This window comes from Manis pentadactyla, chromosome 4 (genome assembly GCF_030020395.1).
Source record: "Manis pentadactyla isolate mManPen7 chromosome 4, mManPen7.hap1, whole genome shotgun sequence".
NCBI classification, from domain to species: Eukaryota; Metazoa; Chordata; class Mammalia; order Pholidota; family Manidae; genus Manis; species Manis pentadactyla.
In genome coordinates, this window is record NC_080022.1 from 158,257,149 (window position 1) to 158,282,482 (window position 25,334).

General features: G+C 53.2%; 2 protein-coding genes across 6 annotated transcripts in view; both read left to right on the forward strand.

Annotated features, from left to right (window-relative positions):
• The window catches only part of LOC118909390 (leucine-rich repeat-containing protein 37A3-like), a 90,869-nt gene that overhangs the window by 21,907 nt on the left and 43,628 nt on the right, over window positions 1-25,334 (forward strand). The window lies entirely within an intron of this gene.
• LOC118909266 (septin-4) lies at window positions 700-25,023 on the forward strand. 5 transcript variants are annotated; one of them, XM_057501291.1, is made up of 14 exons: window positions 700-2,311; window positions 2,962-3,006; window positions 4,207-4,214; window positions 16,452-16,730; window positions 17,095-17,188; window positions 17,614-17,700; window positions 18,217-18,340; window positions 20,571-20,705; window positions 20,818-20,935; window positions 21,024-21,125; window positions 21,322-21,418; window positions 21,512-21,674; window positions 21,841-21,940; window positions 22,199-22,423. In XM_057501291.1, the coding sequence occupies exons 1-14, from the start codon at window positions 700-702 to the stop codon at window positions 22,256-22,258; spliced, it is 3,024 nt and encodes a 1,007-aa protein (XP_057357274.1). In that variant the 3' UTR covers window positions 22,259-22,423. The 5 variants fall into 5 exon arrangements, with proteins under 5 accessions (XP_057357274.1, XP_057357278.1, XP_057357277.1 ...); XM_057501295.1 differs by lacking the exons at window positions 700-2,311; window positions 2,962-3,006; window positions 4,207-4,214; window positions 22,199-22,423 and adding exons at window positions 11,391-11,633; window positions 23,171-25,023; XM_057501293.1 differs by lacking the exons at window positions 700-2,311; window positions 2,962-3,006; window positions 4,207-4,214; window positions 22,199-22,423 and adding exons at window positions 11,481-11,633; window positions 23,171-23,294 and having other exon boundaries at window positions 21,891-21,940.

Sequence of the window (25,334 nt, forward strand, 5' to 3'; positions counted from 1 at the left end):
AACTTGTCCAAGATGCTCAACTAGTCATTTGTGGTTAAAACCAATGTTAACTCCACATCCCTTCAACAATTCTACACTCACTCCTGTGTGAATTTACTCATGTGAGAATTTCTGGTTTGAGAATGCTGATTTTTCCCTCAGGGTCTACCAAACCACCGACAAAACCTGGAAAAGGCTGGAGCTCTATTTTTTTACTTGTATACAGTCTGGTTTCACACCAAATTGGGACAACTTGGTACCTTGTACCTTATTAAAACCGCGACTAACACAGCGTGATTGATTTCAGTAGCTTTGCTTAGTGGGTAGGATATTTGGGCAAATTTCCTTCTTTGGATGAATTTCTGAAAATTCTTAGAATCTGGGGAGAGTGAGGAAGGGTCTGGAGCCTTCCCTAAACGTGAGGAAATCCTCATTTTTTGCTAAGAACATGGCCAAAGCTTTGGTGGCGTCAACTCCAAAGACCAGTTGGGTTTCCTTGCAAGTAATTGCTTGAGAGTCTCTGAAGAATTCTGGCTCTATGCCAGGATGCTTAATAGGAAGCTCCTTCCTTTGTGACATCACCAGGCAGATAGCTAAGGAGGCTACTTGAGATACTCTTAGAACAACATCCACTTATGTGGGAGTGCAAGGACAGCAGCTTTTAAAATGGAGTTTAAATAGGTTTCATTAGGATCCTTGATAAAAGCCAGTCAGGAAAATATGGGATCTACACAGAGGAGAACAGTCTATCAGATGGTCAAGATGAACAAGACTGGGTCTAAGATAGTGCTTTCAGCACAGGAGGAGTCTCAGGTTACTAACACAACCCCTCAGCGGGGACATTGGTACATTCTTGCCTCAAGCCAGCCAAGCACTACAGTCTCCCTGAGCCCATCATCCCATCGAAGAGCCGACCCTGGGCATCCTATCACTCCCAATTTGGTGTCAGAGTATTCTCGATCTGTCTCCCCCGAGTCAGGGCCCAGCTTCTCTGGAGCATCCATTCCTAGGGGAACTGAAGCCCATTCAAAACCAGAAGTATACCGCCATCCTTCTCTTGCAAGGAAGGTCCAGCAAACTCAGACATCAGCTTCTCACGCCACCCAGATGCCAGGGAATGTCAGTCCATCCAGACACGAATCAACACAAAGGGGGGTTGAGAGCAAGTCAGGGTGTGATAGCAGTAATCGCTACTCATTAACCGCAGATAGGAAATCTCGCCGGTTGAGTTTTATAGACCAGAAGGATAATTTACAGATCTTAGAAGAAGATCCACCCTCCAAGGTCCAGTACCCACAAGGGGTCAGATTCTCCCACAGGACTTTGGTTTGCCCAAAGGATAAAGCATTTCAAACTGAGCCCATCCGAAAGAGTTTGAGAGCAAGTCCGGGTGTTGAGATGACATCTGCTGCTGAGATGAGATCTCCAACGAGACCCTCTAGCCCAAAACATGCCAGCAGCCACATCTCTGCCAACTGTCAGAGAGCCCGGAGAAGGATCCCCGGTCAAGAGTCTGAAATGGGTCATCACAGCTCAGGGAATACCGAACCCAAGGCACTGCATAGGAAAATGAACTTGGAATCCCTCAGACTCTCTGTCCTTAAAGATTTGGATGGTGAACACCAAGTTTGTGTTCGTCCAGGGCCAGAGTGTATCTGCAAGCCGTCTGCCTACACGGAAACCAAGCCCTCCTCAGAGATCTTAGTGTCATCAGAAATGGAGTCCAGCATGAAGTCCTCAATCCGAGGAGACAGCGAGGTGGGCCGCAGGGTCACCATCTCCCCAAGGGGACAGTCAGTACAGTCAGTTCACCGTGTGACATTTCGAGCAGTGCCTGAGAGGCCCCACAGATCTGCGTTTGTCATGCCAGAGCCCATCTATAAACAGCCCGCCCAAAGACCCTCAGAAGGTGCCTACGTGTCCCCAGGACCTACACTTAGGTATCCAGAACCCTCCCAAAAGCCCTCTCTCCGTGCAGAACTGGAACTGACCCCTCGGCCCTTACCCCCTCGGTCCTTACCGAAGTATGGGCCCGACTCCTCGTGGTGGGCCTTACTCAGTCTTGATGCTGAAACGTGCCACAGCCGGCCAACAGCACCTGATTTCAAGCCTAAGTGTCCTCCTGCCTTAGACCTTTTATCGCCCTCTTTTGAAATGGACTCAGGCCTTTTCTGTAAAGATCAGATGTTCCAGAGAGAGAAGGCAAGTCCATCACTGCCACCAGCACCAGCACCAAAGGAGTCTCCAAACCGGGCACCACTGAGGGAAGTGCCACAGGCCCCCAAGCACGCCTCCGAAAAACCCATTCAAAGGTTTAGTGCTTTCATCTTGGGTATGTGAAGAAGCGGACTGCCCAGGTGCAGCCCCGATTTAGTGAGATGGGACACTGGGGTGGGCAGGAAAGGCCTCCTTTCTGTTTTGGGCCTTAGAGCTGCCCTCCTGCCAGTGCCAAAGGTAGTCCCATCCTTGAGCTCATTGCTCCATTCTTCTTTGCCAGCTTCCCTGAGCTCCACGCTAATGACACTGCTGATGATGCTCGGGCCAGCATCAGGCATTAGACTCTTCAGGCAATGCTGCTTAGCCTTTCAATGGAAGGTAGTAGAGAGTGGTGTGCAGGATGGGAAACTGCTTCCTGAGAGTGGAGATGAAGATCTGAGCTGGGGCGGGGCTGCGAAGGGCTAGTAAAGGGAATAAGGTCCTCAGGAAATATTCTGGCCACAGAGTGGAAGATGAACATAGATACACTGGGACTTAGACTTCCAAGAGGGGAAAGGCATTGACAGTGGCACAAAGAGGGGTGGGAAAAAGGGAGGGAGGAGTGGGAATATGACATTTAGTCCTACGCTGGAGGAGCTTCTTGGAGAGGATTCAGGGCGGAGGGCACCTTTGGGTGGAGAAATGTAGAGCTAGAAAGGGACATGTTGAGTACTGGGGAGAGGGGATGTGCATCCCACAGAAGAGTCAAAAGCAACTTACTTTCAGATGTCTCTGAGGAAATGCACAATCATGTCATCTGGTGGCTAAAAGGTCTGTGCTTTTCCCTCCTGGGGGTCCACCTGGGAGGTTTGGGAGGCAGGAGGACAAGTGAGTGGGTGGTTTCTGTATATGTGCAGAGCTGGGTCTATTATGACAGTACTTGCTAGGTTTTGACTTGAAGCAGAGGAACTCCTCATCTTGCCTATAATTTCACCATTAGAATCGTTTGTTTAGGACTTGGAATCGGTTTCATTTTCTAAAGCCTCTTTTCAGTGGGAAGTAGTCACTGCTAGAATGGAGAACAGTTTAAGCCCGTGGCCTTCCAGCTTAGTTGGTCTTTACCTATCATGTGGTTTTAAAAAACAAAGAAAAGCCACCAAAACAAACTACCTGCTTCACAGTCTTCCTCAGGGCTAACCCCAATGCAGGTTGAGGCATCTCTTCATGTGTCTCCCTGGTTCCTCAGAGCCCCCCTCAAGCCCTATCCCAGGACCTGCTGCCCAGGCAGGATCCAGGGATGTCTGGGTCTCTGCCCTGAAGCCATCAGTGGGTCAGGCTGCCAACGCTAGAGTGCTTAAGAGAAGTGTCCCCAGGGCCTGGTGACGCCCTCCCTGACCCATTGTGCTCCTGACCCTTCTGGTGGCAGGGAAGGTGGGGACCATCCCTCATGTAGTGAATCTTACTGGCAAGGAGTTCCTGCCTTAAGCACCATGACCCCACATATACTGTGATGAGGAAATTCCTGGAGGGGAGAGCCCTGGGAATGCAATCCAGTCTCAGCCAGTGTAAGCCCTCTGAGTGATGGGCAGCAAAGGCAGAGAAGGGCAGCGCTGCCCCTCAGAAGGAGCAAAGCTCCAAGAAGTGGAGGTTCAGTAGATACAGACTCTGGGGTTATACTGTTGGGTTTGGGCTCTGTGCCCACTATTTTCTGACTGTGACCTTGGGTAAATGAGTTTACCTCTCCAGTCATTAGTTTTCTCATCTGTTAAGGCCACAATGGCTTCCTCTTAGGATTCTTGTGAGGACTAACCAAGCTGCTGGATGTAGAGCACTTAGCCCGGTCCCTAGTGACAGCGAGCACTCAGCAAATGCTGGCTGTTGTTACTTGGGCCACTTGCCCTAGGAAGGAATTTGGGCCAGGTCCACTGGACATCTTTAGTAAAATTCTCTTTTTCCCCTCCTATTGGCACCCTGTGAATTCCTTTTGCTGCCCCCTGGGAATGCCTGGCTTCTACTTCTCCATTATGACAGATGAGGAGGTAAGAACGCCCCTGGGAAGGTACTGCCCGTGTTCCTGTGCTCCCCTTACCCCAGTCCCTCTCTTACTCTGTTGGAAGCAGGTGTGGAGAGAGACACAACTACTCCCTATGGTTGGGCAGGTTGTTCCCTGCACAAGAGCACCTGGCAGAGGGCAAGCAGGGGCTCAAAGCTAGCCTGTGTTCCACTTGCCAAGCTATACATCTGTAGGGCTGTGTCTGCCCACAGGGGATCTGCACCAAGGTGCTATATAAGCCAGCTGCAGCCCTAGAGAGAAAGTGTAGAGAACTTTTGGCAGATGATGAATCTTGCCAAGTGCTCTGTGGGAAGGTTGTCTGGGAAGCCACAGGATTGACTAGTCCCTATTTGGCTCCCGTGTCTCCAGCCTAGGGGACTCCAGAAAGGGTATACTTTTCTGGGTTACACATTATTTGAGTCCTCAACTTGGAAAGGTACATTGTGAACTTGGCAGCCCTATGTCCTCAATTTGGCAAAGAGTGTCCTGGTTTCACAGTGCATTATTCCCATAAGTACTTGAGTTCTTCTTGGCTCACGTTTGATAAGATAGTCTGCGTTCTTCCTGCCTTCATTTTTTTCTTGCCATGTCTCTTTTCTTCCCCAAAGCCTAGTATATCCTCCAATGGGTCTCCTTCATGGGCTAGTCCAGCATGGACAGTTGAGTACAGATGGAAAACAAGAGGGGTGGATGGCAGGACAGCCTGAGTTCAGATACCAAAACAGCTGAAGGGGAGAGGCCAGAGCACCTGCCACCTGCTCTGTCATGGCTTCTTATCCAGCCTTGTGCTCTGAGCTCAGCTTGGGTGGGAGCAGCTACTGCTAGGGATTATCTCCATGCAAAACAGTAAGTCCTTCTCTCCTTCCTTCCTCCCTCTCTCCCTTCCTCCCATAAGCAATTTTCATTAGCACTCTGCTAGGCCCTGTTGGGGAAAGCATTGAAGCCTCACAGCACGCAAATTCTTTGGCCTTGAGAAATTTACCATGTGGAAGGGAAGATAACACATGGACAGGAAATACTAAACAATATGAAATAGTCTCCCCTCAAATGTCCAAATGATTGGGACACGTTGAGTGAGTGCTCTTGGAGGTCTTAGGAGAGAGGGAGTCAGCGGAGGGTTGGGGAGGGGTGGTCAGTTACACCCTCCCTCCCAAAGCCAGGGGAGCATCTTAACAGCTAGCCTCTTGCTCCCCCCTTGATGCAAATCTATACCTTTGAGAAGGGGTTAGTATTTCCCCTCCTTCAGGATGTGATATTTTTGATTGAGCAAGTTCCTCCCTGTTCTCTCCCACCCTCACCCCCTTTCTTTGTGCTTCTTGTTTGAGTTTAGGACGTCAAAAGCCTTGGCAGCAGGGTGGCTCCTTCCCAAAGGAGCTCTTATGCTGTCTCTGTAATTGCAGCTCTCCAGCCCTGTTCAGCAGCAGAGCTGCTCCACAGAAGCCCGGAAGAGAAGACAGGCAGCTGGGCCTGCTGGGGAAATGGGATGGCATGGAGGTGGGCCGGGTAGTCCTGGCCAAGCACGAGAGCACTAGGCCCTCCTCAGCCTGTCCCCCAGGCTGCATGGCCCACAGGTGGTTGCAGAATGGAGACCATGGTGCTGGTGCCCAAGGCCTTTGGTTCCTCTGCTCTGGGAATGGATGAGTGTAGAGTCGGTCCAGAGTCCATCCCTGGCAGGAATTCTCTGGTGTTCCAGCCGCGCAGTGCCTGGCTTATGTTTGTTGTTGAGCTTCACGAGTGTCAGGGTCCTGCCAAGAGCTCCTTAAGGCTTCTTTGTCTAAGGAGCGGGGTGGACAGATGCGTCTCATCCCTGGATTGGGACATTAGGGGCTGGATCCTCCTCAGAGTGGATTATGCTGGACTGACAGAAGCATTCTTGATAGGCTTATTTTTTTTTTGTATCAAAGCTAGCAGGTCAACAGGCAGGTCCTGAGGTTTCCCTGTGGGGTCAGCAGGGCCTGCCTTCTCACATATCCTGGGGAATTCCCTGGAATAAAGCAGCTCTTGATGGGAGGGGCTGCCATGCTCCTGATGGATGGGGCTGTCCTGGCCCTAAGATCCTATGTCCTTAAGACCCCTAACCTACCCACCCTTGGTCGTGACTTCTCAGGCTATCAGCAGACAAGGTGGTTTACTCCCTGGCATCTCTATCAATTATTCAAGAAGCCAACTCTGGAAAACAGGCCAGGAAGCAGAGATGCCATCTCAGTCATGCCTTGGGAGACTTGAGCATCCTTAGTGTGATGTGTCATTGGCCCCTGGGGGCTGGTATGCCTAGCCTTCTGTTGGCTCCTGAGCCACTGGGAAGTTTTCCTCAGGTAGACTTGTTTGGCAGAAACCCAGAGCCTAGAAGAAACACAGGGAGGCTCTGCGTTCACGGGGATGTGAAGAGAATCCCGGGGTATGGGCTGTCGGAAAGGAACCCTAGAACCATCTTTCCACTCCCTCATTTTCTTCTACTTGGTGTGGAGGCTTCTTGAGAGGAAGGGAATTGCTGCAGGTGTGGAGCAGAGCTGCTGAAAGTGGGGCAGGGCACCTCAGGAGGCTTCTCACAGCAGCCTGACCCTCGCCACCCAGGGTCTTTTCCTGTCAGATGGTGCCTTGTGCATTTCCAGATCAGGATGGGAGGCTGATGGCCTCTGGCCCAGACTTGCTATTTTGGGGACCAGCTCGGTTGACTAACTCAGTGGGGTTTATCCTGAATGTTCTCAGTTTTAGTATTGGAAGTCCTGCGTCCTGGGAACCCCCCCAGTCGTGGGCAAACTAGGACAATTGGGCACCGCAGGACAGGCTGTGGAGCTACTGCTCAGCAAGAGCCACTGGAAGCACAGGGCAGGGATGATGTCCCACCTTCACGTTGAGGCCTGGGGGGTTTCTCTCTCTCTCTTTGCCTACAGCAGGCAACGCTGTGCCTCCCTCTAAGGCATGACGGCACAAATGAGGCCAGAATCCCTTAGCTTTTTGTTCTGCCCACAGTGATCCCACATGGGAAGAATCTACCACATCCATTTTGAACTGTCGGATGTTTTTCCAGAAACTACTTGGTTCCCTACCAGGAACCCACCTCCAATGTTACATCTGACTGTCTGAGTGACTCGGCAGTGTTTGAAATGGGTTTTTCAGTGGGGAGGAGGAACAGTGAGCTTGGGTCGACTAGGAAGCTTGGCTTCAGGGGGCAGGGGCACACTTGGATGAGAAAGAAAAGTGTGTGACACAGAGGCCACCCTGACTACGCAGCCAGTGGTAGGCTGTCCCAAGTGACAGAAATGACCACGTCCCTTCACCCTCTTCTCAGCTGCCTTTGGCCCAGCTGTCACAAGGGGAGAGTTAAGACACAGCTGTGCCTTGGGGGCTGAACGAGGCCCTGGAGGAGGGGGACAGAATGTGAGGCATTCCTGAGAGAAGCTCAGGCTCTGAACTGCAGGTGGGGGCCTGGGCCAGCCACAGTCCCTTCCTTGGTGTGCCCACCACAGGCCAAGTCATTTAGCTCCAGGAGTCTCCACGGTGGCTGTTCTTGGGAATTAAGCCAAGACCTGTTTTCTAGAGATGAAATGGCTTCCAGCTGGAGAAACATGGTCACAGCACGGGCACTTGAGTGTCACTTACTACTTTAAGGCTCTTTGCCCATCCCTCTACACCCATTACACATAACATGCCTAATCCTTTGGAGGGGAGGCATTTGAAATAGTCACAGCTGACAGCTGTGATTTCGTGTTGATAATTTTCTTGTTTAGCTGAGATAATAGTTACCACTCAGATTACCACCCATTCAGACTTTAGTGAATCTTCATCACAACCCTATGAGGTAGACATTTTTCTCCCTATTTCACAGATGAAGAAACTGAAGCTCCAGAGCTGGCTCCTCAAAACTGGGAGCACTTTAGGGGCCAGCCTTCTGTAGGGGTTGATATGCAGTGAAGAAACCCTTCTGCCTATAGCCACATATTCCTGGAACATAAGTTCTCGATATCTCAGCAGCACCTTTAGATATCAAAAATTATGCAGGTAAAGGATTTAGTGTGGGTAAAGTTTGTACCTTTGCATGTAAACTCTGAGGCTGGGAGGTGGGTATGTGCTTGTAAACAGCGAGAATGAAGGGCACGTTATGGGTGAACCAAGCCCAGAACCTTGAGGCCTGCTGTGCTCCAGAATCAGTGGGAAACGAATCAGTGAATCCTTTCAGTCGGTCCGTATTGATCAGACATCTCCTGGGGGCAGAAGCCTGGTCACCCAGGCACACATCATATTTACATGTTTGTTGAACTGGAAGTGAGTAGAGGTTAAAATAGAAGACACACTCCCTGTCCTTGAGGGGCTTGTGGTAAATTTGGAGGAGAAAAGTATACAGATGGGCCACTTGTAGGAGTGTGGCCATCAAAGGACAAAGTCCAGTGAAATGAGTCAGCAAAGCTTCTAGCATGGAAGCACATGGAAGATAAAGTCCCCGGGGACATAAATTTTGGCCTGGTATAATGAAGACCTTGGTAACTCACTGCCCAAAGACTGAAGGGCAGTTGTTAGAGTCAGTGAGATTTTGGCTACAGGAGGTGTTCAAGCAGAGGCTGAAGAGGTGGGGTGGGTAGGGGTGCACTTAAAGGCAGGCATTCCCCAGTGGGTAGTGGCATTAGGACGAATATAAGTCCCTTCCGTCCCTGAGCTCCTGTGCCCTGCCCTGCTGTGGAGATGGTGCTGCAAGGGCCCTCTGGCTGGCTTCTAGCACCCTGCCAGCTCTAGAACTGCACCTCACTGCAGCTGTTGTGCAGATGCCAGGAAACGCAGTGCTCTAGCCTTACCACCCATATCTCAGCCTGCCTCAGGATCATGGGACTCTGAGGAACAGCAGGGAGAGGGATGAGGCTTAGGGTATTTTGGTTTCTTCCCTCTGCAGACCTTGCGGGACAGACTGGCTGAGGTTTCCTTGAAGGACACAATCCACTGATAGCCCTTTGGCCCAACCAGGGCTCTCTGAATGTATCACGAGTGTCTCATCACCTCTGGGGAGGGGACATACAATTAGTTCTCATACCACTTAAGGGAAACTCTGCTACCAGGAGGCAAAAGCGGCTTTTGCTAGTCATGGAGATCTGAGCTCCTGATTTCCTGTGGTAATCACTCTTTATTCTTGGCCTTGTATCTGGGCCCAGCTTGGCTCAAGTCCAGCATCCTTGTCACACAACTTTCACCCATGGGTAGGTAGTAAAGATCAGTGGCAGGGGCCAGGAGTTTTACCATACAGATCACGTTGGCCTGGCCTAAGCAAAGGATGGCAGGCTGGAGCTGTCGTCGCGGACCTGAGTTACCCATTAGAGTCACCCTTCATGCCAAAGTAAGCACCACTGCTCAGACAGTTGGCTTGAATAGCCCACTGCAGCAGGCCTGGGAAACTAGTGTGGTCAAGGACATCAATGCCTGGTAGGATGTTGAATTTTAAAGGAGAGCCAGAGCTCTCAGAGCTGAGGGGCACTGAGGCCAGGCTTGCCAGGCCACCAGCTGGCTAGAGGTGGGGAAGAGCACTCAGTGGTCAGTGGTCACACAAGGGCTGCTGTGACTTGGCCCCGCTTCTGATCAGGCGTAGAGTACCTGCACCAAAACAGAACAGGAGAGCTAGAGCTGGGGGCAGTCTAGTCTTCTCTTGCAGTGGGGGAAACAAAGGCCCAGGGAGGGAAGGGACTTTGGGGGCAGTGAGATAATCACCAAGCTGTCATGGGAACCCACGCCCAGGCCAAGATCCCTGCTGAACGCTGCCGAGTCACTGTACAGGACTTGTGCAGGCAGAATGGCTCAAAGTCTGTCTGAGGCTTTCGGTTTGCCCATCATGCCTCATGCTGGGCCTGTGATGAAGTGATTGCAAAGACATTGTGACCATCAAGACCCCAAGATTCTTGACTTTGAAATAAGTTCCATGGTTCCAGGACTCTGTTGGGGCCTCACTTTCATCAAAGCAAGCTGGCACCAGTATGCTTCAGGACACTGGGACTCTCTGGGGCCTGGGCAATTGGTGTCCTTTATGTCTTTGCTCCCCTGAGTAGAGCTTCAGATCTGCTCATGTACCTCAGTCCTTTCCCGGGAGTCTCTGTGTACGTTCAGAGGTTCCCTCTTGTTGGAGCCAAGCTGCTGGCTGGTATTCAAGTTTAATTCCCTCATTTTTGGGTCTGGAAGCTGAGGCCCAGAGAGGTGACGTGAGTTCAAGGTCACCCAGCTAGAAAGGCATCTCCTCAGTTTTCTAGCTCGTGAATGCCTGTGAGTTCTTTAGGCAGTGACCCCCCTTTTGTCCTCCAGTCCGACTGTGCCAAATGCCCAATAACATCTCCAGTAGCGGCCCTGGGTTTTCTGAGCCTTTCTCATCTGCCCTACCCGGGCCCCGCTCCCTCCCGCCACTGAGTTCTAACTTGATCCCAACCATGACCACCGAGTCACAGATCCAACTAAGGGTAGGCAAACCTCTGGCACTTCCACCAATAGGGCCATGCCTATAGGGGCCTTAGTTTTGTCCCAAGCATCAGCCTGCCCTGGGAGAAGGCTCTTGGGAGTCAGGGAGGGGCTTGCTTTTGGAACCTTCCACAGAAGCCTGACCAGCTGAGACCTGTAATACAGCTCAGGAAATCCCCACCAACACCCCACCCCCTAAGCATCTACTTCCCTCTGGCGGCTGCTGACCCTCCTGAGCCTCCAATCCTCTGAAGCTGCTGGGGCATCAGTCACCACAGCACCTCATCTGCTTGCCCAGCATAGCCCATTGTCATGCTTGGGTTGGCCTCTCCCGAAGCCCTCCCCACTTTCCTCAGCTCCAGGCAAGGCAGCACTGCCCAGTAAAGCCCACCCAGCCTCTCCCAACAGATGATCCCTGGATAATTTATGCAGCAAATCCTTTTTAATCTTTAACCTGGGGTGCTGCCCAAAGTGTTCACAGCAGCCTGGGTAGAAGTGGAGAATGTCGCACATTCCAGCTTAGGGGGTGTGGAGCGTACGGACAGTGAGGAACTTGGGCGTCAGTCCGCTTCACGTAAACCTTGCGGTATCTCGGGGGGTAACTAATGCTTTGTCTTCTTCTCTTGGGGCAAACCCTGGCTCCTCCCAAAGGCTTCTGCTCCTGGGGATGCCAGGTGGGCCCTTCCTTTCTGGGGGGGACTGCCTGAAGCCCCCACGGTGATGGCGCTGCCTGAAGAGTGACCCGTGCAGCCCTGTACTGAGCGCCTCTCCACCCTCTGCGCGTGGGGTCTCGGGCTGCCAGGCCCACCCCTACGAGGCCCGCACCCGCGCCCCGCCCGGCCTAGGTGTAGGCCCCGCCCCCGGCCTGTCCTCCCTCAGGCGGCGGGGCCGGCGGTCGCGCGAGGTCGGCGCGCAGCTGCTGTTGCGACCGCTCGGGCGCTGTCCAGGCGGAGCCAGTCCGGCCAGGGCTGCAGCCATGGTAAGGCGGGCGCGCGGCAGGGCTGGGCCGGCAGGGCCGGTGGCGGCGTAGTCCCAGCGGTGCGGGGCGGGAGGCGCTGTCGCTGGCCGCGGGCACAGGCAGGCGCAGCTGGCGGACGGTGCCGCGTCGCCGCTCCCAAGTTTCTCCCTCTGATCCGAGCGGCGGCGGAGCCGCTCCCGACCCCCGGGGTGCTGCCGGCGTTCTTGGGGGCGAAGGAGCGGGACCATGCTGGGGGGCCGGGGGCGCCGGTCGAGACATGCACGTTGGTCCCGGGAATGCTCGTCAGCGGTGAACCTAGCGGAGGGTCCCCGCCCTTGCTTGGCCCAGCAGTACCTTGGTGACCCCTCCTCACCGGGCCACCGTGGGCTCAGGGACCAGAACCAACTTCCTTTGGAAAACACACAGAGCGGGCCCACCACACTTGCCTACCCAAGAGGGATGGTGAGACGCTTGGGCCTTCCCTCCCACAGCCTGGCAGAGGGCAGCTCCTAGGCCCTTCCCACAGCCCAGGAAGCCCACTCCACCATCCTAGCCGCTGGGATCAGCCGTATCCCTCTGCCTCTGAGTTACGAACCATGTGGAAGCTTCCTTCTGCTGCACCCTACATCACCCCTCCCAACCCAGGTTCCTCTGCAGTGGTAGGAGCTCATTCCTGCCACCTGCCTGTAGTGGGAGAAGGAACAGCCCCAGCCAGCCTCCCTGCAGGTCCCTGGGTAGGTTTTGATGTTTGGCTGTGAGAGTGCCAGCTCTCCTGCCATCCTTGCCAGAGCTTCCGCAACACATTATGCCACGTATCAGGGTCTCCAGGCCCCATGCCAGCCGCTCCTCCCCATCCGGAAGCCCAAAAGATTTTGCCCTCTGCATTGGGAAGCACAGGCAGTTTATAGTAGGAGGAGAACAGTGACCAGCCTCTGGGGCAGGATGTTGGCTGTGGGCAGCCTCCAGGTCTGGAAAGGCCAACCTTTTGGGCTGTTGTCTCTTAAGCTATTTCCAGGCTGAGGCCCAAGTCTTGGTGACCCTGGGACCTTCCCCAAAGGGGGGTTCCTGGGAGAGGCCAAGTGGTGCTTGTCTTTATCCATGTCCCCCTCCTTCTCCCCACATGGGAATGGACAGACTGATTGTTTCAGGGATGGAAGCCTGGAGAGCACCGATTTCTCCAGTGCCAAGCCCGGCAAGGGCCAAGAGGGGCTTTTTCTGCCACACACTAAGTTCAGTTCAGCCGAGGTCTTGGTGCTTTCAGCTTGGCTGAGGCCACCCTGTTCCTCTGTAACTAAAGACGCTCCACCACCACCAGAGTCCTCAGCCTCAGGCCCCTGCCCTCAAGCCAGCCTGTCCCTTCGGCTGACTGGTTCATGTCAAGCCAGACTCCTCTATGAGGGTGGTCTCCTTGTGAAAGGAGATCAGTGTCCCACATTGTTTGTAGATCAGTGGGCAGAGCTCTCCAGCCCAAAAGCCCCAGTGATGCTCAGTTCCATGCAAAAAGAATGATGGGCCAACATTAATAACCATCCTGTGACTTAAGACGCACCTTCTCAAGTTCAAAGTTGCTTGAAGTATTTGTCATCTTGGAGTACTTTCTCTGCCCAGCCTTCCTGGAAGGCAAGGAAGGGCCATTCCCAATTGGACATTAGACCCTAAAATTAAGACCCTATTCAAAGTCACAAGGGGTGTTCCTGGCCAAACCAGAAGCACTGGCCTCCTGACTCCTAGTCAAGTGCTCCATCTGCACACTCCCAGCCAGGCTTCTTGATTTGTCATCTAACCAGCAACTCTGGAGCCCCCAGGATGCCAGCCTCCTGTCAGCCTGAACTCATGCCCTTCAGAGACCAGTTCCTTCATGAAGTTTCTGGGAGTGATGGGGTGATTTAAGTCATACAGGTCCCCATGAGTCAGAGGTCAGGTGTCCTAGGTTGGGTAGAGTCTCTCTGTGGCTTGGGTTGTCTGCAGGGAAGTCTAGGGGCAGATTTCTGAAGATAGCGGGGTTCTCTTCTGGGAGAATGCAAGGGCATTTGGAAAGAAGAGTGGGGCATTTCAGGGGAATGTATATCCAGGGGTTTTTAGAACGTCCCACCCTTCTTCAGAACTGCTTAAAGTTAAGGTGCAAAAGATTGGAATCTTTGGGAGTGGAGTCTCCTAGGTGGCTGTCCCCGTGTACTGATGGGCCAGGTCACCTTGGGGATAGCTCATGACCCTCTGACAGGCCTTGGTGTCCTTGAGGATTAAGAGGAGAGGCCAAGTGGATCAACATCCTGTACTGCAGACGGATCAGGGGCGCTGGTGCTGTGCCCACCCAGGTAGGCAGCAGCTGGCATCATGGAGCAGCCGTTCCGAGGAACGGGGGACTGCAGAGAAACCAGGTGATCCTGCTGCTGCTGAGCTGTCCTTAGAGGGTGGGAGCCCAGGAAGGGGAGGCGGAGGAGCTGAGGAAGGACATTCCACAGGGCTTTTGGCTCCTGGCAGACACTGGGGTGGAGGGCAGGGTGTCAAATAGAAGGGAAAGGAGCAAGCCAGGAAGCGGGATTACAAGAGCATCAAGATGAGGCTGTTTCTGTGTGTCAGGAACTTTGCCTGGGAGATAAAATTAGACCTCGAGCTTGCTGACAGGGAGTCTGGAGCATGGGACGTGGACTGTTCACTGGGATGGCAAGGCAGTTCTGTCCCTGCGGACAGGACTGAAGCTTGGGTGAGGGGCTGCTCTGGGAGATGGGCGGACCTGACCTGTCTTCCCCCTGCCTTGGCTGCGCTTGGGACTCAAAGTCAGAAAATGATTTGGTCACCGGCAGAGCTGGGGGAGGGGAAGGGCAGACAGGAGGTGAGGACCCCGGTATCCTGACTCCTTGTCCAGAGCCCCTGTGGGCCCATTCGTGCTTTGTGCTGATGACCGGCCAGGGCTGGAGGGGAGAAAGGAGCTGGGTCCCTGGTTGCTCTGCTGGGAGAATGTGGGAGCTAGGGGCCTCCCTCGCTGCCTTCCCTTTCCCCCTCCCTGCGGCACCTCTGCTCAGTCCCTGGGGAAACCAAGCAGAGCACAGTCCTCTCCCCACCCTACCCTGCATCTGACCCCAGACCAACTGCTGGGTCACTGTGGGGTTGTGCAGAGGGGCAGGATTTCCTGGAATTCCCCAGACTTTTAGCTGCCAGAAAACAAGACCTGCTGTTTTCCCTTCCGTGTTGCCATATAACCAGTCATCCAAGCGGGGACACCTTTGAGAGTGAGAAGGGCACAATAAGTCATTATGCTACACTAAGAAACTGGGATATATGGTCACCCCATTGTACCCCATAAATATTATGGGTGAGAAAATCCTGTTCAGCCAGGCTTGCCTCAGGATGGCCTCTTCTGGTACTAAGCCCCCACATGCTGGTTCAGATTTCAGGCTAAAGGGCCTGTGTTCTTCCCCTCTGTTCAGGTGAGCCCTGGAAACTATGGCTGTAAGCAGAGTGGGGACTGAGAAGCGGCAGCCTAGAAGTAACTTTTAAGGGACTTCTCCCTCTGGCCTCCCTATCTTAATTGCATCCCTGTGGCATAAACCTGGCAACGTGCATGTCTGCCTCCCTCAGTTCTTCCCTTGTAAAATGGGGACCTGCAGGAAGGCTGTGGTCATATTCCTCCCACCCCGACCTTGGCCAGAACTCCACAGTAGCTGGAGTAGCCCCCCATGGCTTGGCCAATCCCCAGAGGGTGAGTCAACCTCTGAAGCCTGTCCTTGTTCATTGTCTGGGGGTGGCATGTGGATATTGTGAGGCAGAGCTGAGCCCAGCACTGCCAGGCACTCCACAAAGGGGTCTGGCCTCCAAAGGAGAGAAGCTTTAGGATCTAGAGCTGACGGTGAGACTGGGGGAAATGGCCTCTCTTCCAAGCTGGAGATAGAGTGGAACTGGTCTCTATTGGAGCCAGCCATTCTCTGCCTAACACCCCTGTGGTTTGCAGTTCAGGCCCTATACTGTGGGGTAAAGCCTAGCTCCAGGCACAGGTGGCAAGGAGTAGCTGAGGGGTGCTTCCCCCTATGTGTCCCTCACAGTTGGGGGCTGTCTGCAGCTCTGGAGGCCCGGTGTCCTCCCATAGTCCTTTACCTGGTCCCTCTCAGCCTCCCTTTCCGCACACTCAGAACCCACTGCAGGCTTCCCTTTCTCTTCTGGGGCCCAGACTCAGGCTCCGGTGTGCCCGGGCGTCTGGAATGAGGCCGGTCGGGTCAGCTATGCTGAGCCCGAGCAGCGAGCCCTGAGCCCCGGGGAGTGCAGTGTGCACCTCAGTCCCAGAACTTACCAACCTGCAGGGCCCGCAGAGCCCCCTGCTGGCTCTCGATTTACCTGGACTGGCAACTCCCCTTTCCCCCCTCTGTTCCCTCCTGCCCCCTGCCCCCTGCCCCACTCTGACTTTGTACTCTCCTTGAATCATGAGCCACATTCTGCTCAGCTCTAGTGCCTCTGTCTGCTCCCCCTATTCAATCTGACTTCCTGGCCTTGAGGCAGTCCCTGGCCCCTGGGCTGGCCAGACCCCCAGGAAGGGCTGCCTCAACAAATACCCTGTTGAGAGGGAGCACCAGGACTGGAGCTGCTCAGTTCCCACAAGCAAGTGCCAGGGCTCTGGGGACTGCCCAGGCTGCTCCTGCACGCTGGGCCTGTCCTGGCAGCTCAGACTGGGGAGGCGGGAACAGCTGAGGGAGGGTGATGAGCACTTCCTCTGGCTTGGGGGCTAGTGCCCTTTCCTTCCCTCCTAACCACAGGTGCTCTCCTCTCTCTCCCTTTTGCCTTCTCTGGTCTTCCTCCTTCATTCCTGTCATCTGCCCACCTACCCCACCCAACCCTCCAAACCCCCAGATCAAACGCTTCCTAGAGGACTCGGATGATACAGAACTGAACAAGTTTGTGAAGGATTACCCAGGAGGCAAGACCTGCCACCAACCAGAGGCCAGGCCCCAAATCCTGGAGCCAAAGCCCCAGGCCCTGGACCTCTGCCAGGATGACCTGGAGTTCACACCGCCCTCGTGGCCCCAGACCTCTGCCAGCCAGCAGTACTTCTCTGCCTCAGCCCCTCTCAGCCCCTCAGCCCGGCCCCGCAGCCCGTGGGGCAAGCTTGATCCCTATGACTCCTCTGAGGTAGAGCCTCCAACCCTGCCTTTGCCTCTCAGTGGGAGGGAGCTGAGAGAGAGAGAGAGAGAGAGAGAGAGAGAGAGTGTGTGTGTGTGTGTGTGTGTGTGTGTGTGTGTGCGCGTGCGCACATGTGTGGATGTTGAGCGGGGGCCTCTTTCTGTCCTGGGTTGGCCCCAGCTCTGTGATGCCAGGTGCACTGGAAACCTGACATATCATCAGGGACTGAAGCGCAGCTGGTGGCCCCAGAAAGGGCCTCAAAGGAGTCTGGCACTATTCTCTAAGGCTGGGGCAGAGATACAGGAGGGAGGCCCTTGGGTCCTGGGGTTCTTCCTGCCTCTCGCCATCATATACTTTGCTTTTCGTCCACTAGGATGACAAGGAGTATGTGGGCTTTGCCACGCTCCCCAATCAAGTCCACCGAAAGTCCGTGAAGAAGGGCTTTGACTTCACCCTCATGGTGGCAGGTAGAGCACGGGCAGGGCCAGACTGGGCAGGGGCTATTTCAGGGGCTGATGGTTAGTGTGTGGGGAGGGCTATGGATAGGGAAGGGGAAAGTAGGAAGCAGCTGTGCTTTTTTGCAAAAGAGCCAGGAGCCATGGGGTACAGGGAGGTGAAGTGGTACAAGGAGCACTTGACCAGCAGTTTTCTAGTATTTGCAGTTTTCTTTGTGACCTTGGGTAATCTCTTACCTCTCCTGGCCTCATTCAAGTGAGAAGACTGGACAAGCTGTTATGAACTCTGCTTACTTCCAGCTCTTTCTGGGTTTGGTTAATCTCCTCCTAATTAGATCTAAGAAAGCAGCTCCCAACCACGCCTTAGTCCAGTGGGGTTGCTTCTCGTCTGCAGATATTACCCTCTGATGGTGCTTCTGTCCTCTCTTCCCTTTCAGGAGAGTCTGGTCTAGGGAAATCTACTCTGGTCAATAGCCTCTTCCTCACTGATCTGTACCAGGACCGGAAACTCCTCAATGCTGAAGGTAAGGGAGGAGGAACATGAAGACGGGCCAGCTGGCCAACCTGACTTGGGAAACCAAACTCACTCCAGAGTCGGGGGATGGGGCCTTCCCCAGCATGCAGGAAACCATGGCTTCCCAGAGAGACGGACAGCATCTCTCTGCAGGCCTTTCCAGCCTGGCAGCCCACCAGCCAGCTCCCTAAAGATTTGGGTGCTGAAGCAGGCCAGGGGAAGGGACCAGAATTCTGTCCTCTGAGTGAGTCTCCGACCCCCAAAGGATTCCAGGAATCCAAGAAAAGAGCCGGGAGCAGAGAAGAGGCTGGGGCCAGAGCCAACAGCCACCGGCATTTCCTGTGTTGGGAAATGTTCTCCTTGCTGGTTCCCAGAGAAAAGGCCCCCCAGCAGCCTGAGGGTGGGAAGAGGGGCAGTGTGGAAGAGGCAGTCTGGGCAGGAAAGCTGGTTGGGGTGGGAGGTTTGCCCTGACTGGGCAGGTCCTTGCCCTTGCCCTGGCCCTGGCCTCAGTTTCCCCCTTCTCCAGAGCGGATCATGCAAACTGCGGAGATCACTAAACATGCAGTGGACATAGAAGAGAAGGGTGTGAGGCTGCGGCTCACCATTGTGGACACACCAGGTTTTGGGGATGCAGTCAACAACACAGAGTGGTATGTCTGACCAAGCACAACCCTAGCTGCTCCCTCCCCCCATTTCATACACACACGTAGGTGCACAGACATGCCCAAAATTGTTAGCAGGTAGAGGCTTGTGACCTTGAGCATGCCACTGCCCCCTAGGAGAAAGCTGTCTCCTCTGTAAAATTAGAGGGAAAGGATTGGAATAGATGATGTCTAATGTCCCTTATGATTCTACAATAAGGGTAAAGACACAAGCTAAGAAGAGCCTCAGAAAAGCAAACACATGTGAACACTGATAGCACAGGGCCTGACATCTACTAGGTGCTCAATAAAGGTCACCCTCTAGGCTACCTGTCAAAAGAAAAGGTGGCTGTGCCACACACCTCCCTCCACCCCCACCCCCCATCATCCCTGGCTTGTTTTTCTTTCCCAAGATCTTGGGGGTTCTTAGATAATGGCCAGACCTGGGTGAGTAGATGAGGAGACAAGATGCCACCTTTGACGAAATTAGGGTGGTGCTAAAACCCTCAGCCTTAGGAGTTCAGATCTTGATTCAGCATGAGTAACTGTGTGATCTCGCAAATGACTGCATCCTGGCCCCTACCACCTCACCTAGTTGATCTGAACAATCACCAGAATGATGCGTGTGAAATCAAAGAGTAAAGGGCTCTTGACATTACACTCATGAATTTTAAGATGACAGTTGCAGGCCAGTGCAAAACAAAAATGTAGGGCTCTTATTCAAAATCATTAAGAATTCCAAGATAGCCCCAGTAGAGAATCAAACCAAGTGTGGGCCCTTCTAAGTATGGGGCCCTGGGTGACCACAGAGGTCATGTGCCCATGAAGCTGACCATGGGTAATTCCCTCACAGACTAATCAGACCCTTACACACTTTTCTGTGCTCTGAATCCCCATCACATGCTTCATCATTACAGCACAAGCCTTTGAGCTCAGCACACCGGTTCATCTTCAACTTCGTCATCTGAGCCTTAAGGGAAGGGCCATTTCTTACATTCTTGGCAGGGGTAGCTGTGCCAGTACTAGCGCTGTGCTAGTACATGGTACATGGTCTCCATAAATCCTCCTGGTGGGTTGAGGTGGCCTCCATGTCATCATCACCCTTCTTGCTCTAGAAAGATGTCTAGTGAACTGGGCTTGCTTTGAAACTCTAGCCCCAGCCAAGCACCTGGTTCCTACCATAGCAAATACCACCCCCTTCTTCATTCTTCCTTCCTCTTACCTGCCATAATAATAATAATAATAATAATAATTTCATTTGCTGGGCACCTCATAGCTTATAGTGCACCTCCACATATATTCATTCAGTCGACCAGCAGGAATTTATTGAGCACATATTAGGGGGTCCATCCTGTGCTGGACATTTTCAGGGATGTAAAACAAGTATGAATGATCCTTGTTTCCAAGAGGCTTACAGTCTGTGGCACAAGGGTGAGGAAGTGGGGGGCAGGAGTTCTCTAACGTGTCAATCAGGTTACAAGTCAGCAAATAGGACAGGCAGCGCAGTAGCAAGCATACTCTGCTGGGAGTCAGAAGTCCAGGGACTTGGGTGGGTAGAGAATTGGTTAGGCAAAATGATCTGGATTATGTCTCTTAGCTCCTGTGGGTTTAGTTTCTTCATGTTTAAAATGAGACTAATGATGCTCATAATGTCCACCTATTCTGGCACCTGTCAGTGAAGATTAAACTAGAAACCAGAAGAGCACAGGACTTCAGACTTGATGTTCTTTTGTGTGTGTGTGTGTGTGTGTGTGTGTGTGTCTCGAAGAGAAGGGGAGAGCAGTGTGCATTAGTGTGGTGAAAGGGGCCTTCATGGAAGAGGTGGTTCTTGGATGTGGTTTGAGAGGTGGAATGGGTTTGGACAGCTGGAGAGGGTGGACTCACATGAACGAAAGTTCTGAGGCTGTACCGTGAACCTGGCTTCGGGCTGCCTCAGCTTCCATTTGGTATTCGCCTGCAGGCACCATGATATTATTGCTTTTTTGGTCACTTGGGCCCTTTCCCCCTCATCAAACTAGTTTACATGGAACTCTGCCTGTGTGCTTGGTCTGATTTTCTATCGGGACATGTGAGATGCACCCCTGTCCCACCCAGGCACCTCCTTGAAGATGTAGTAAAGTAAGCTGGGGAATAACAAAGTCTTGGAAACGCTGCTCAGGCATGGGCTACCCTGCAGTCCCAGAGCTCGCTAGGCAGCCCCCACTCCCACAGTTACTGTGCTTGTCTGTCCCTGCTGCAGCTGGAAGCCTGTGGCAGAATACATCGACCAGCAGTTTGAGCAGTATTTCCGAGATGAGAGTGGCCTGAACCGCAAGAACATCCAAGACAACAGGGTGCACTGCTGCCTGTACTTCATCTCGCCCTTCGGCCACGGGTAAAGCTCGGAGCCTGAGGCTCCTGACACCACCGTGTGCCGCCAAGGGAACAGGCTGAGACACCCGGGGAGGGCTGCCACTAGCAGGCGGTCACAGATCCCTGTTCCCCAGGCTCCGGCCGTTGGATGTTGAATTCATGAAGGCCCTGCATCAGCGGGTCAACATCGTGCCTATCTTGGCAAAGGCGGACACACTGACACCTCCAGAAGTGGAGCACAAGAAACACAAAGTGAGGGAAGCTGGTGGGGGGAGGGGAGCAGGTGGGCTTCTGGAAAAATGGGGTCCCCAGAGCTGTGGGCCCCTCCTGTGTTTGCCAGATCCGAGAGGAGATTGAGCACTTTGGAATCAAGGTCTACCAGTTTCCAGACTGTGACTCTGATGAGGATGAGGACTTCAAATTACAGGACCAAGCCCTGAAGGTGGGGCCACCCTGGGGCACCCCTTTCCCAACTTGTTTCCTTCGAGCAGAAGAGGGAAGCAGAATTCTATGGAAGGGTAGGTTATTGGGGTGGGACAGGACCCCGGTTCCCCAGAGTGAAGCAAAGAAGACGAAGATACGGCAGAAAGGCACAGGTGAGAATGGGGCTGTTGACAGGCACCCCTACCTCCTTCCAGGAAAGCATCCCATTTGCTGTAATTGGCAGCAACACTGTAGTGGAGGCCCGAGGGCGGCGGGTTCGAGGCCGGCTCTACCCCTGGGGCATCGTGGAAGGTAAAGCACCCAGCTTGTGACCAAGGTATCTCCTTGCCCTCAGTGGCTCTCCCTTACCCATGCCCTTGTCTGACTAGTAGCCTTGCTACACAGTTGAAAACCCAGGGCACTGCGACTTTGTGAAGCTGAGGACAATGCTGGTGCGCACTCACATGCAGGACCTGAAGGACGTGACGCGGGAGACACATTATGAGAACTACCGGGCACAGTGCATCCAGAGCATGACCCGCCTTGTGGCGAAAGAACGGAATCGCAAGTATGGCCAGAAGCTGAGATATAGCTGGGGGTGGGGGGGATCCCAAGCACAGCCCTGGGTGGTGAGACCAAGCCCTTACTTTGTTCTTCTGCTGGCCCTGGGCTCAATCCAAACAGGTTCTGGGGTCCCTCTAGCCTTAACAACCCCCCTTTCCCCTTCCCCTCAGCAAACTGACTCGAGAGAGTGGTACTGACTTCCCCATCCCTGCTGTCCCAGCAGGGACAGATCCAGAAACAGAGAGGCTGATCCAAGAGAAAGATGAGGAGGTGAGAGCAATGAGGGGATGGTAGGGGTTGGCAGCCTAGAAGATCCCCTGCTTGATCATAAACCTCGGTATCTCTTGGTTTGGGCCCTGGCCTTGGTGCATATGCAGGTCTTGGATTGGTGGGTTAGTGGTTCTACCCAGGGTCTCCAACCCACCTCAGGGCTACCAAGGCCCTGGCTCAAGGGATTCGAGTGTAGGGGCACTTCCCTGACACTACAGGACTCTGAAGGCCCCATTTTGATGCATGTGCCTGTTCCAGCTGCGGCGGATGCAGGAGATGCTGCGCAAAATCCAAAGACAGATGAAGAAGACCCATTAGCTGGCTCTCAGCCCTGGGTACTTACATGTCCTTCTCTCCGTCCTGCCTAAGCCAGCCCCTGCCAGCTCCTGCCACGCTCAGGCCCCTCACGCTACTTGCCACTTCGTCGCATTTCCCTGCTGCCTCCCCAGAGACTCGGAGGAAATAAAGTTTAACAAATCTCTAGGTGGTTTTTGGTGTCACTGTCTGTATGTTTACTACCTCCTGGAGACCGAGGAGATCCTAGGACCCAGTTTTGAAGGGCTGCTGGTTTCTGTGTTTTTAGTAGGGAAGGGCGAGTGGGGAGTGATTTCCCCTCCCATGACAGGGTTCCGTCCCTGCCTGGAATCCAGCCTGGCTCTCCACCTTGTTGACCGTGTATCTCCTGTCCATGTTATCTGGGGCCTGAGGCTCTCTCCATCTTCCCCACGTACAGTACTTTCAGATCTACAAAAGTTGTGGATCTGATATGTAACCTTGGGAAAATAAGGCTTCAACTGCCTGCAGCCCCCTGACTTCCCATTTCAGTTGAGGGACCGGACACGCAGGATTAAGCTCTGCACTCTAGGGAGCTTGTGATAGAGCACTCAGCAAACGCTGAAACTCCTGTAAGCAGCAAACCCTATAGGGAGCCCTGGGAATGAATATTAAATATGGTCATTGTCCTGGAGGAGTTCAGTACTCATTTAACAGGTATTTATTAAGCCTCAGTTAGGCTGTAGACACTGTTCCAGACCCTGGAGTTAGAGGAGGGAGCACAGGCCAGGTTCCTATTTTCCAGAAATTTACTAACAGTAGTAAAAGTTCCAACGTTCTGTAAACGTTCTATATGTGAAGACATTTTGGCCCCGGGTCCTGGTATTAAAGCATTCGGGCCCACCTTCTAACTGAAGCTGTAAGGCTGAGACTGAATGAACTTTCTCCGTTTGTTAGGTTGGTGGTGTCGTGGGCCCACGGGGACCTCCGGCGGCTGCCCTCGGCCCTGCTGCCGGCTCTGGCTCCCCAGGGGAAAGAGGAAGGGTGGAGCCAAGAACTGTGTCCTCGGAGACTCATGTGCCCCACTCCCCTTACCAGGAGGTGGCAGTTATCTAGTGGCAGTCTCAGCTCCAGCTGTCCCATCTGTCAGGTGAGAGGTCTTCACTCAGGCCTGATGGCACCATCCAGGTCGTCAAGGATGTCACGGGGTCCACCGGTGAAAAGTGAGGGTTGGGGGACCTATCAAGGCAAAGAGGGGAAACCCTCCCACCGCCAGCTGAAGACCAAGTGGGAGCCTCAGGCCCAGCTCCTCTCAGCCTGAGAGGTCTTTCCTCCCTCTGGCTTTAGGAGGGGATGACCGCAGCGAGACCCAAACAGGAAACCGATGGGTGTGACAGGACTCAGGAGAGGGAAGGTCGCTCTTGTAAGGCACGGCTGTGACCAATTGGTAATGTCTCCTTTGGCCCACCAACAGTCCCAACAAGGCAGACACTTATCCGTCCCCTTGTCTGATGAAGAAACTGATGTTAAATAATTTGCTCATGGTACCATGGCTAGATGAGTGGGTAAGCTCAGTTGGAGGAGAGGGGAATGTGAAAGAAAGAGAATACATCTTATTCAAAAACATTTGGTGAACATAAAGAAGTACCCAAGATGTAATACTAAGTGAGCAAAGGATGTTACAAGGCAGTATGAGTCCGGTGTGATCCCAGCTTCAATAAAAGTAGATGTGTGTGTAAACAGACACACAGAAAAGGCTGACTGCTCGAGGGAGACATTCAGGCAGCTGGCTAGCCCACCACGCTGTCCACCCACCGGCCCGTCCATCTGTATATCTAATCCTATCTACCCCTGCTTCCTATCAATATCTATCTATCTAATTGCTGGTGCCTTGAACAGTTTTGTCTGTAGCCGTGAGGAGCTGCAGAGAACCATGTGTCTCCTGCCTGAGGACCCAGGCATGCATTGACAGAGCTCTGCTGTCTTTCAGCACCAAGGTTTTATTCTTGGTCACTTCCCTGACATCACGGGGTCAGGCTAGTGACCCTGGCTTCCCTAGAGCCAAGCTCCACCAGACAGAAGAAGAGCAGCAGCAAAGAGGAGAGACCACTCCTCTGTCACTCTGTCACCTGTGTGGCCACAACTTACCAGGCGCTTGGTGAGGTCCCAGGTGTGGATGATCCTGGCTGGAATCACCCAGGCATCATCTTGGTGGCAGATGTCACAGTGATAAAGGCCAGCAAAGGCCAGAGCTTGGGTCATACGAATGAGAAGCCAATCTGCCAGGAGCAGCCTGGAGAAGGAGGTGGGAGAGTGAGGGGTGGCGGCACGGCTGGTGGCAGCTCCTGAATTACACAGAGCGACTAAGGCAGAGGTCCTGCTGCTTAAGGAGAGAATGAGGATCTAAAAGGACACAAGACTCTCCTTTCCTCGGCCATCTCGGTGGTGCCTGTTGACTCTGTTCCTACCATGTCTTCTCACTAGACTTTCAGGATCAAGCAATTCCTGGCCAAGAAACAAAAGCAGAATCGTCCCATTCCCCAGTGGATTCGGATGAAAACTGATAATAAAATCTGTTACAAGTCCAAGAGGAGACATTGGAGAAGAACCAAGCTGGGTCTATAGAGTCACACATAAGATGGCACACACATTTATGCTGTATCAAAGTCACGTGCTCTTACCATCTCACTCCACTCTCTAAACATTGCTACTATCGGGGTAATAGGGTGTGTTTTATTAGGGAAGTGATTTTTTCGTTTTTGTGCCTCTGCGCTACTCTGTTTATTCAGTAATAAATACATGAAATGTTTTTTTTTTTAAAAAAAAAGAGGACGCAAAGATAAAAACATCCATCACTCATGTTCCCACCACTCAGCAACAACCCCCTTCAGTTGGCTACTAGTTGACCTGTACAGTAAGACACCATAAGGATTATCATCACCAGATTACAGCTGAGAAAATTGTGCAGAGAGGTTAGGAAGCCCGCCCTGTCACACCAGAGTTGAGTGGCACAGCTGCGACTCAGCAGTTGGGTTGGGTTGTCCCTAGCTGCCTCTGTTCAGTGCTCCCACTGCTTGCTCACCAGTGCCAGCCTCCTCCTCTGGATCCACCCCTCCGCTGG

Coding starts and splice junctions, on each gene's coding strand:
- LOC118909266 (XM_057501291.1), top strand. CDS start 700: ATGGGATCTACACAGAGGAGAACAGTCTATCAGATGGTCAAGATGAAC. Junction 16,731..17,094: donor ATCCCTATGACTCCTCTGAG/GTAGAGCCTCCA, acceptor TTCGTCCACTAG/GATGACAAGGAGTATGTGGG. Junction 18,341..20,570: donor GCAGTCAACAACACAGAGTG/GTATGTCTGACC, acceptor TCCCTGCTGCAG/CTGGAAGCCTGTGGCAGAAT.